The sequence below is a fragment of the Ceratotherium simum genome, chromosome 7 (assembly GCF_057802395.1).
Source record: "Ceratotherium simum simum isolate JZ-2026a chromosome 7, ASM5780239v1, whole genome shotgun sequence".
In the NCBI taxonomy this organism is placed as follows: Eukaryota; Metazoa; Chordata; class Mammalia; order Perissodactyla; family Rhinocerotidae; genus Ceratotherium; species Ceratotherium simum.
The window spans coordinates 64716915-64729280 of record NC_141906.1 but is presented as its reverse complement, the minus strand read 5'-3'; the positions used below and the strand labels follow the sequence as shown (position 1 = coordinate 64729280).

General features: G+C 34.3%; 1 protein-coding gene across 1 annotated transcript in view; it reads left to right on the top strand.

Annotated features, from left to right (window-relative positions):
* Positions 1–12366, top strand: part of ZW10 (zw10 kinetochore protein) — a 35464-nt gene that overhangs the window by 14111 nt on the left and 8987 nt on the right. The window contains exons 8-10 of the mRNA XM_004427314.3: positions 6849–7012; positions 7578–7760; positions 10958–11196. Of these exons, the coding sequence (XP_004427371.1) occupies positions 6849–7012; positions 7578–7760; positions 10958–11196 (586 nt within the window). The remainder of the gene's footprint in view (positions 1–6848; positions 7013–7577; positions 7761–10957; positions 11197–12366) is intronic.

The window sequence follows — 12366 nt, the reverse complement described above, 5'->3', positions numbered from 1 at the left end:
AAAGATTTAAAAAACACTAGTGGGAGACTTTTATAATTACAGCTATGTTCTTGGTCCAAAAAGATAGTGGAATGAAAAAGAATCCACAAGTAGAGCCAAGAATAAATGAGAACTTACTGTTTGATCAAAGTCACATTTCAGTTTAGTGGTATAGATAGTGTTTTTAATCATGGTGCTAGCAAAATTGACTATATGGAATAAAACAAAATTAGATTCCTGGTTCATACTTCATACAGAAATAAATTTCAGATGAATTAAAGCCCTATATGCAAAAACTGTTAAATGGTAGAAGAAAATTTAGGAGAAGACTTGAAGAGTCTCAAGAAGCTCAGAATGCATAAAGGAAAGGATTCTCAAATTTGACTACATATAAATGTTAAATTCTGTATGGTAAACAATACCATACAGTCAAAAGACAATAGTTGTTACTGGGAGAAAATATTTGCAATACATTTGACAGATAGATAGTTAATATAAAGATTTTTTTCCAAAGACAAAGAGAACAATAATTGAAAAATGGACAAAAAATATGAATAGGCAATTCATGGAAGAAAAGGTACAATTTGTCAATAAACATAAAAATCTGTGCTGCTTAATCTCTCTAGTAGAGGAATGGAAATCATACCATCAAGGTAGAACTTTTCACGCTTAGGGTTGACCAAATTAAAAGATCTATGTAAGACACTTCTGGTAAGAAAGTGGAAAGGTAGTCTCCTTCATTGCTTTTTATGAATGCTTTTTAGAAAGTAATCTGAAGCTATATAGTAAAATATAAAATATGCATCCCTTTGACCCAGATATCCCACTTTTTAATTCCTTACAGAAGTGATAGCAACAGTATGTTTGTACGTGTGGGTAGTGTATATACTTGCACACTGAAATGTGCGTCATTTGAGGAATGGTTGTATAACTTGTGGTTGAGCCATACTATGGGATATTGCGTAGCTATTCAAAAGAAATGAAGTAGAGCCAGGTATGTTGACCTAAGAGAGGGCCAGGATCTATTTTTAAGTATAAAAAAGTGAAGTGTAAAAGCTATGGCATGAGGCCATTTTTATAAAAAAGAAAGCAGCCCCTCATATGAGTATTGTATTAGTTTGCTAGGGCTGCCATAACAAAATACCACATGCTGGGTGGCTTAAACAACAGAAGTTTATTTTCTCACAGTTTTGGAGGCTAGAAGTCCAGGATCAAGGTTTTGGCAGATTTGGTTTCTTCTGAGCTCTCTCCTTGCCTTGCAGACAGCCTTCTCACTTTGTCCACATGGCCTTCCCTTTTTGCATACACGTCCCTGTCATCTCTTCTTATAAGGACCCTAGTCATATTGGATTAGGGCCCGACCCTTATAATCTCATTTAAGCTTAATTATTTCTTTCAAGGCCAGGCCCTGTCATTAGAGCTTCAGTATATGAGTTGGAAGAGGGATACCATTCAGTCCATTTCAAGTGTGTGTATGTGTATGTGTATGTATTTGTCAAATTCATATATATATTTTATATGAGTATAAGGGAGGAAGAATATAAGCCAAACTCTTAACATTGGTCACTTGGGCAAGGAGAGAGAGATAAGCTTGTGGATGTGGAAAGGGGAAATTTGGCTTTTTCTTTATAAATGTTAGTGGTGTTGGGTTTGTCACAACAAGCACGTTTTGCTTTTGCCATGGATGATTTTCTAGAAACTATAAATTACCAAAATTTACCAAGAAGCAGAAACTACAAATAACTGTAGAAGAAATTTGAAAGGTTGTTAAGGACTAAAAAGGCCACCATCAGGCACAGAAGATTTATGGCTAAATTTATGTATTCTTCAAATTACAGATAATCCCTTTGTTAATCAAGCTCTTTTGGTCAATAGGAAAAGATGAAAAGTGCCCCAATGAATTTTTTAAAAACCAGAGTAAACTTAATACCAAAAAGTAATAATGGTAGCTTACACACAGAGAATACACTATAGAACAATTTTACCTTTGGCTTATAAATGCAAACAAAGGAAAAGTTAATTAAATCTAATAGTACCTTTAAAAAAAGGTCACGTGGTGACCAAGGGTTTATTCTAGGAGTGTAAAGATGCTTCAACATAAGAAAGCTATCAACCATTTCATTATGTCAGCATACTAAAAGGGGTTACTTCGTTAGGTATGGAAAATATTATGACAGAATTCACTACCCTTTCCTAATAAAAAACTAAGTAAAATAGGAATAGAATATTGTTTTTTAAAGGTTTTTTTCTTTTGGAGGAAGATTGGCCCTGAGCTAACATCTGTTGCCACTCTTCCTCTTTTTTTCCCCTCCCCAAAGCCCCAGTAGATAGTTGTACGTCATAGTTGTACATCCCTCTAGTTGCTCTGTGTGGGGCACCGCCTCAGCATGGCTTGATGAGTGGTGTGTAGGTCTGTGCCCAGGATCTGAACTGGCAAACCCCGGGCTGCCAAAGTGGAGCACACGAACTTTACTGCTACACCACTGGGCTGGCCCCAGGAATAGAGTATTTTTTAATAGTATAATGAAATGTTGATGATATGATCTTAAGGAAAAAGGCAAGGATACAAAATGGTTTATACAGTGTGATCACACCTATGTATTACACCTAACTTTTCCTTCTTTGGTATGTAGCATATATCCATTCAACAAATCTTGTAGAGCAAAGCACTGTGCCAGATGCTTATACCATTTCACTAAGATGGTACCTGTATTTAGCTGCTATGGTCTAGATCAGCACTGTCTAGTAGAAATAAAATATGAGTCACATAATATAATTTAAGATTGTCTAGTAGCCACATTAAAAAAAGTCAATGAAATGTGAACTTATATTTAATAATGTATTTTATTTAGCCCAATATGTTAAAAATGTTATTTAAATATATAATCAATATAAAAATTATTAATGAGATAATTTACATTCTTTTTCATATAAAGTCTTCCAAATTTGGTATTTTATACTTATAGCATATCTCAATTTGGATGCAAATTTTCCCTAGAAATCCTTGATCTGTATTTAGATGTCAAAATTTACAGTTGGAAAAGTAGGCTCCATACCCAAGTTGTTCCAAACATGCTGAAAAGTTTTCCAGTAACTATTGAGTACGAAAAAATCTTTTTCCTTTAATATTCTCACCTGGATCAACAAATTTGGTTCATCTCTTTTAAAAGAATTAATTTGACTTTGAAGCAAAAGTATATCAGTTTCAAAACTATGACTAAGTTAAGTAAATTCACTAACTCATGTATCAACTTAATATTATTAACATGGAATTCAAAGTGGTATTGCATAAATTTTAAAAAACTCTAAATTTGTCAATATCAACAAGCATTCTTCCAATTCTTTTGATATTTTTGGCAGCCAATTTACATTGCTGATTACAGTTAAAATCTTCTTCATATTGAGTTTTGTTAGAAAAATGGTAAAGTTATTAATTTGTATTATGAAAAGGTTTAATTTCAATATAAATTCTTGCATCTGTCTAGCTAGGTCACAGATAAGCTTTTCCTTTCCTTGGAGCTTTACAGTTAGATTGTTCATATGCAGTGTGATATCAGTAAGACAACAAAGTACATTGCCATTTTTTATCTCTGATTATCAAATGTTTGGCAAGCATTACTTTTGTTTCAAGAAAATCTTGATTTGAAGATAGCAGTTCAGTAAATCTTTGTAAAACTCTTCCAGACTCAACTAATGAGCATATTGGCAAAAAAAAAACTAATTTGCATGTATATGGATGATTTTAACAACTGTATTTATGACACTTCTCATAGAGTCTATTTCAGAAAAAAGCTAAACATATATATGTATCATGAAGTGGAGTGAAGCAATAAGGGAATCATTGGTCTCTTGTTTTAAAATTCTAATAAATCTGCATTTTTTTAATCTAATATAGCATTGGAACACTATCTGTTGTGATAGAAACGGATTTTCTATATCCAGCTGAAATTTGTCTTTGTCATATAATCATATAATTTTTAAAAGATGAAAAAATATTACACTGCAAGTTTGATGTTTTAAGCTGTGAATTGATAGTATTTTTCTTTGTAAATTTGGAAGTCCTTTTAGACATAATGTACCCAAAGTGTCATCTAAAGCTAAAGGAAAGTATTTGCAATTTTTTAGAAGTTGAATCAGAGGGAGAAAGTCAAATACCATATGATCTCACTCATAAGTAGAAGATAAAAACAACAACCAGCAATCACATAGAGACAGAGATTGGATTGATGGTTACCAGAGGGGAAGAGGGGAGGGAGGAGGCTGAAAGGGATGATTAGGCACATGTGTGTGGTGATGGATTGTAATTAGTGTTTGGGTGGTAAACACAATGTAATCTATACAGAAATCGAAATATAATGATGTACACCTGAAATTTGTATCATGTTATAAACCAATGTTAACACAATAAAAAAAAGTTGAATCAATTGATTGTTGATATTGTTAGAAAGATCTAGTATTCTATGGCTAATGTGATCCAGATATTGTGGATTAGTGGCTTAATTGAAGATCTGTCACATTTTTAAAAATGTCTTTTTCTCATAATTTTTCAACAAAGTTTCCATAACTGAAATAATAATTTCTTTTGCCATCTCTCTATTTAAAAAACTTTTGAGTGTGTGCTCAAGAATCCAAGTCATTTTATAGCTGGCCAAAGTGACAAGCTCAGATCCTGTTAAAATCAGCTTTTTGGTTGGACATTTAGTTGTGATTTCAGGTGACTAATTTTGTCATTTCTTTTTTGAGAGGAAACTTAACAAATTCCCGATATATTTGCTGAAAATGTCTCTTAATATTATCTACTTTATTATCTTTAAAAGAAATTTTGCATTTTTGTTTTGCTCTGTTTTAGCAAATTGCAGCTGCCATTCATTGTGGAATTTGTGACATATTTTCTTCCAGTCTTTTTCTTTTACTGTTCCAGCGGTTCTACTAGCTTCTGCATCTTCACTTCGTTCTGCATCAATAGTGTACCGTAGTTATAAATTTAAAAGTCTGTCCATAGTTATTTTCTTAAACTAGAAAAATAATTATATCATAATTAAAATAGTATTTCAATTTAACTACCTTTTACAATTTCTATAGATATCACTATAACTAGTACTGTATGCATAAAACATTTAAGTAAACACATTACGATGTTAACATTGGTGCATAGAAAAAAATATCATTCAAATGGAATGAATCTGTTTATGCTGACTAGATCAGTGATGTGTTTATGTGAAATACAGAATACTAGAAATGGTGTATGTGCCTGAGATGAGCACTATAGTAGAGCATAATAGCTTACATGGTGCAATATGGTTAAAGTGAAATGTAGTCTTATCCAAACAACAAAGTTGTGTTTAACAGAAAAGTTAAATTTACGCTACTTCCTTTGTTTTTTTTCAGTTTAAAATTTTTATTCAAAAAATGTACGGAGGTCTCATGTACCCTTCACCCAGTTTTCCCCAATGTTAACATCTGTTTAACTATAGTCAAATATCAAAACAAGGAAATCGACTTTGGTACCACTCACAGAGCTTATTCAAATTTCTCCAGTTTTACCTGCTTTCATTTGTGTGTGTGTATTTAGTTCTGTGCAATTTTATAACGTGTAGATTCATGTAACCATCACCACAATCAAGATACAGAACTATTCTATCGCCACACGTCTCCTTTGTGCTACCCCCCCCCTTTTTTTTTTTGTGAGGAAGCTTAGCTCTGAGCTAACATCCATGCTAATCCTCCTCTTTTTGCTGAGGACCAGCTCTGAGCTAACATCTATTGCCAATCCTCCTCCTCCCCCGCCCACCCCCAAAGCCCCAGTAGATAGTTGTACGTCATAGTTGCACATCCTTCTAGCTGCTGTATGTGGGATGCGGCCTCAGCATGGCCGGAGAAGCGGTGCCTCGGTGCACGCCCGGGATCCGAACCTAGGCCGCCAGTAGCGGAGCGCGTGCACTTAACCACTAAGCCATGGGGCCGGCCCTGTGCTACCCCTTTTTAACCATATATCCTTGCCTCCATTTTTAAACTTGAATTGAAATTAATTACAATTAAAAAAAATTTAGTTCTTCGGTCACACTAGCTATATTTCAAGTGCTCAGTAGCAAAATGTGGCTGGTGGCTATCATATTGAACAGTGCAGGCCTAGACTTTAGACATTGTCAGGTATCTCAAGGCTCTGAGATAATATGGTCACTTTCTTTGAAGGTTCTTATCCCCTAAAATCTTCCTTGGTGAATCAGAACTAGTTTCAAAATAGGTGGTCCTTCTTATGGTTCTTCCTCCCTCTACATTGGTCACTGATTCTTAACGATTATTTAATTAGTTAATAATATATTCTAAATACAACTCCCTCAAAATGTGTTGGAAAAAACCCACTGTAAGATATACTATAAAAGAGATATTAAAGTATTCTGTTTGGTAGACTAGATATTATGCTAGATTGTAAGGTGTTTATTGATATTTTACTTAGGATAAACACTTAGATCCTATGCAGAGGTGAAAAAAGTACGTTTATTCATTATTAAAGAACTAGGATTTTATTCTAAACTAGTTTCAATTTAGTATGCAGAACTTCTGAGTGCTTGTCATCTAATCAGGTCAGTAGATTAGCAGCAGATGATTATAATGTAGATGGCTTAATACCTTATTGTTGTAGAGGACAGGCAGTAATACAGCTCAGACAATTCATTTGAGCAGTGAAAATAAAATAATAATTGTGTCATGCTTTGTCCCACGCAGTCAGTTGAGGTAGCTATAGAATTATCTGTGCTGTTTTCTTCCCCATCATCTTAAAATGAAAGAATTCTAGAAAACTAGGGAACTTGAGAATATATCCAGACTGTGAATGGTTTTTTGTTTAAAACTTTTTCTTTTCAATTCAGATTTGCCTCTTGATACTGGCCTAGAAAATGAGAAAACATCTAAGATCATATTGGCTGAGATGCTTGGTGACGTGATCTGGGAGGACTTATCCGAGTGCCTCATTAAAAACTGTTTGGTTTATTCTATCCCAACAAATAGCAGCAAGTTACAGCAGTATGAAGAGGTAAGAGCAGAGATATCACAGAAGGTTTTAAGAGACTCTAGGTTCCTGTTGGTATCTTTTGTTTATCCTTTAAGATCTTTTGTTCTTTAGTGACGTCTTTAAGAATATTGTTAGTAAGGAGTGGAAGCAGATTCCCCATAACTTCATTTCTCTCCCAGCTTCCTACCTTGAAATTGGGGAATTATGTTTTCTTATTAATTATATTTTCTTTAGTAAAATACTTTTGAAAAACAATTCTGCTTTTATACTTGTATCAGCTATAGTAGCTACTATGTGACACTTTACTTTTTTGCTTCTTTTTAGTGTATTTCCTTGAACACTAAAAATTAAAAGATCTTTGCACCTTTAGTAAGTAGAGTCAGAAATTTCTATTGAAGATACTCTTCCTAATGAGTTTAAGGCTGGAAAAATATATAATATTTTTATACCTAGTTATTGATGGTCTGTTCTAAAACTTAAATGACCAGCTAGTCCTTGTTCTTTTCTATACATTGGATTTGAAATTTTAATATTAAAATGGAATATATGTATATAATTCTTTTTTTTCCTGTTTTTTTTTCCTCAGATCATACAATCTACTGAAGAATTTGAAAATGCCTTAAAGGAGATGAGGTTTTTAAAAGGGGATACTACTGATTTGCTGAAATATGCCCGTAACATCAATTCTCATTTTGCTAACAAGAAGTGTCAGGATGTGATTGTGACAGCTAGAAACTTAATGACCTCTGAAATTCACAACACTGTGAAGGTATGGGGGTTATAGTATTTTACGTTGTATTTAGGAAGCAGCTCATTTTTGAGATAAATATGGTAGAGTGGGAGAAAGCATGACAGTTACTGAGCTCACTGAGGCAAGTTATTAGTCTTCTTAAACATCAGTTTTCTCACCTTTAAAGTGGTCCTAATATCTACCTCTTTTCTAGAGTATTGTGAGGTCCAGATAAGATAATACACATGAAAGCGTTGTATAAGTTGAAAAAGTCTATGTAAACATAATGGATTACTGTTGAAATTAGACAGTATATTAACCTATAGATTTTTCTCAACTTTATTACTCAAGTTTTTAGTACAGTACACAATTTTGTGACAGGTATTATTGGGCTTTATTATGTGCAGAGATTGTATCCTATTATGTAAATGTTGACTTCATCTCTTAGGCTAATAGTTTTGAGGCACTAGTTTTGAAGTTAAAATAATGAAACAAAAAGATATGATCTATGTAGGGTATAAACAATTATCTGCCAAGTCAGTGGACTAATTAATTTGCATTGAGGGTAATTTACTCCTTTGACCTTAGATAATTCTGTGTATTTTCTTTTCTGTATTTTTTTTCCATATCTTACATATATAAAATAATATTTGGTAAGTGTAAGGTATTACTTAGATTAAAGCTACAGGTAGAATAAGGTAATCCCTTAATAGAAAATTCCTCAGCCATCTTTCTGCTATCACTGCAGGGACTAGGCTCTTCTTCCCTCTATCTCTTCTTCCGTCCTCCATTTTCCTTGGAGGAACCCTGTTACTGTGTCCACTTCAGCAAAATATTTAATTAGCCATTTGAGGTGCACAGATATTAACACATTTTGAGGTAATTTTGGATTGTTAAGATAGCTGAAATCCACTCAGTACCAGGAACTGTGCTGCGGTTTGTTTTTTACATAAATATCACTTGATTATGTCACTCTTCTGCACAAAATCCAGTGGCTTCCCATCTCATTTAGAGAAAGACCCATTGCCTTATAGTGGTCTTCAAGGCCTTCTATGATCTGTCCCCCTGTTTCGTCTCTGAGTCCATTTCCTATAGCTTTAGTCGCTCTGCTTCAGGCACCCTGGACTCCTTGCTGCTCACTGAATTTGGTAGGCCCACTTGGTGGCAGAACCTTTGGGAACATTCTTACCCCAGATACCTACATGACTTTCTCCCTTTCTTGACCACTCTTTTTTAAAATTGTGACCTCCCCCTATTTCCTATACCCTTTCCTTGCTGCTTTTTCCTTCTTATCACTTATCATCAACAAACATTCTGTATGAATTATTTATTGTTTCTCCCTCTCTAGAAAATAAGCTCCTTGAGGACAGAGTTTGGGGTTTTTCTTTCCTGTATGGTTTACTGTTGTATCTCCAGCACCAAGAAAATACCTGGTGCATACCACTATTTACTCAGTGCTCAGTAAATATTTGGTAAATTATTTAACGTATATATCACTTACCTCTGTCATAACTTCATGATGTAAATAGGATTGTTACTGGATTACTTTGTGACTCTGGGCTAAATCTTGTGACAGAATTGAACTAGGTAATCTCTGAGCTCTCTACTCAACTAGTTCTGACATTCTATAAAACTACCTTTTCCCCAAGTACCCGAATCCTAATAATGTAGCTTCCTCTATATCAGGGTTTCCCAACAGTGGCATATGGGGTCAGATAATTCTTTGCTGTGGGAGGCTGACCTGTAGGATGTTTAGTAGTATCCCTAACCTCTACCTACTAGATGCCAGTAGCCCACCTCTCCCAGTTGTGACAACCAAGAATGTCTCCACAGATTGCTAATTGTCTTCTGAAGGGCAAAAGTGTCTCTAGTTGAGAACCACTGCTCTAAATTCTAACCTAGTTCTTTTTCTTGGCATTTCAGCTCTGGAATTAGATCTTCTAAACTGCCCAACTTTGAAATTCTTGCCTTTCTCTTTCTAGAAAAAAACTATTTTCCACTTAATTGCCTTTCATGGTCTTCATCTAAATTCTCTCTAAAACAATTCCTTATGTGTATGAACTATTTCCCCCAAAGATCTAAAGTGTGTTTTGTTCTTTGTTTTGTTTTTACATTTTAACCTGACAGATATCATATTAGACCTTACATTCTTCCATCTTGAGGTTCCCTCACCCTCCTCATGAAGTCACTCTTTTGAGTCATGTGTATTCTGGGTTCACTATTTTTCAGATGAACATTAGCATTTTTCTAATCGTTTCTATAATTATATTTTTTTCTTCTGCATTCTAATCATAGCCGTAATTTTGACTGCCAGGTCCCTGACGATTGTATTCTCATTTAAACTTCTTAAGAGCCCTATAAAGTAGATATTTGACAGATTAGGAAGGCAAATCTGATGGCTTAAACATTTTTGTTAGACTTGGAACTTTTTCTATCGGAAATTCTCTGGCGAGGTCCAGTGTGTGCAGCACAGAGCTGATCTTCCTGCAGTGGCACCTGCTGCTGCCATCTGCTTCATCTCCTTTTTTTTGTCCCTTGAGGCATCTTTGAGAAACAAGCTTTGGAAACCATTATTGTAGCACAGTTTCTTCATTTTACAATGAAAAAATTGAGGTCCAGAGAGGTTAAATGACTTTGTTACAGGATAGGGTAAAAAATATGACTGTTTCCAGACTAGCAGCCTAGTGTTCTTTCCTTTAGTCTTGACCAGGTCTGGGAATTTTCCTTCTGTATAAATGTTAGGGAGGCTTTTTTGGTTTAGGTTTGGAATTTTTTAAGGGGAGAATCTGCTATCTTGAATGAGTTATTTCTTTGGCTAAGTCAACACATGTTCGAGATGGGAAATAATTTGTTTAATGACAAAAGAACACAAAATCATACTGGTCTGCAGTAATCTAGTAGTCTAGTCTGAGAAAGGTGATTTTTGAAGGTCCTTTCGTTTACCTGAAATCTTGAGCCAGTTTCACAGCTTTGCTATTTCCACCAAGATTAAGAGTATACAGTAGAATTGGAAGGATTGCACAGTAAAGGGGATTGCTTATTTCTTATGACATGCTCTCACCCAAGATCGAGCAGTCATTAAAATACTGCCATATTTACTCACATCTTTTAATTACTCTGTAGAGCTACAGCTTTATCATCATGGAAGCAACCAGTATCTTATTCCTCAGTGTATGCTTGCATTTGAATTATTCCGAGGACAATGCATTTTCTATGTTTCTATGTTTGAATCTTAGATTACTCCTGATTCTAAGATAAGTGTGCCACACTTACCCAGTCCTGATGAGGATAACAAGCCAGAAGTACAGAAAATGCCCACAACTCAGTATGATGAAGTGATGAATTTAGAGCCTGAAAATACGTTGGACCAACATTCCTTTTCTTTGCCCACGTGCCGGATCAGTGAATCTGTGAAGAAATTAATGGAACTTGCCTATCAGACTTTACTAGAGGCAACAACCAGCAGTGACCAATGGTAAGAGTTCTGAGTTGTCTGAAAATGGCAACGACTTTCTTAAATGTGTATCTAAACTACATACTTATTAAGAAAATTAGCTAGAACTCTTTGGGTTTTCTTATCCCATTAATTAATTTTTTTTCCATAGAAAAACAGTGTAGTACACAGATATATATTGACAATTAAGTTTTATTTACAATAACATATACATCTAATGGCAAAGTATAAGAAATAGAAGCATGCATATGGATGGACAAATGGGTTTCTTTGACGTTAAAAATTGTTAATCACTTTTTAATAAAAAGCTCTTGAATTTTTGTTTAATTTTTACTTTTTATTTGAGTTGAATCATTTAATGTGAGAAAGCACATGTAATGAGCTTAGAATAGTACCTGGAAAATGATTAAATGATTAGTACTCAAATGTTTATTGTTATTGGTGGCAGTGGTGATAGTGATAGTTGTACCATCTGCTCCAGCTGCTTTGGCCCTTTAGCTTAACATTCATTTTGCCTTTTGAAATCCAAGTTCTAATTAATTTACATTTTAAATGTTTATTTTTAAAGTAATAATATTTCGTTGGGCAGCCAAAGGTAGAAGGGAAAGAATGCACCAAAGATCTGATTTCTCCCTTTCAAGATGATTTCTTCTAATCTGTATTATATTTGGGGTACCTCAAACTCTATTCCACATCTTTTAGAGAATCTCTTTGTTTAATAAGCTCCTTCCCTACTCCTAGACTAAACTGAGGAGAAAATGGAAGACTGTAGCCCAAGTTGATTGTAGAACAGTTTACAAAAAAGCCTTTTTAGTTTGAATCTTTGTGTAGCTGTTTTTTTACTTCTCATCCTTATAGTAGAAAACAATTCAAGTTAGGGCTTGACTTAATTAAATTGCATCTTCAGATGGGCTTCCAGAGTTTATTTTTTTCTCCGTGTGTAAACAAACCCCTTTATTTTATTCTGCTCTAGAAAGAACATGTTTACCAAGATACTTCCATGACTTGAATGAATCATTATATTCACAAGTCCATCCAATTTTAAATATAAGTAGAAAGAAAAATACATGTAAGGAATATACTCTTTTGGCAAAATAGATATAGGAGTGACTATTTCTTCATATGGCATTTACCTGAAATATACCAGACCAGAAGTTGGGGATGCAAGGGAATATTTCCTAAATTTTTTGA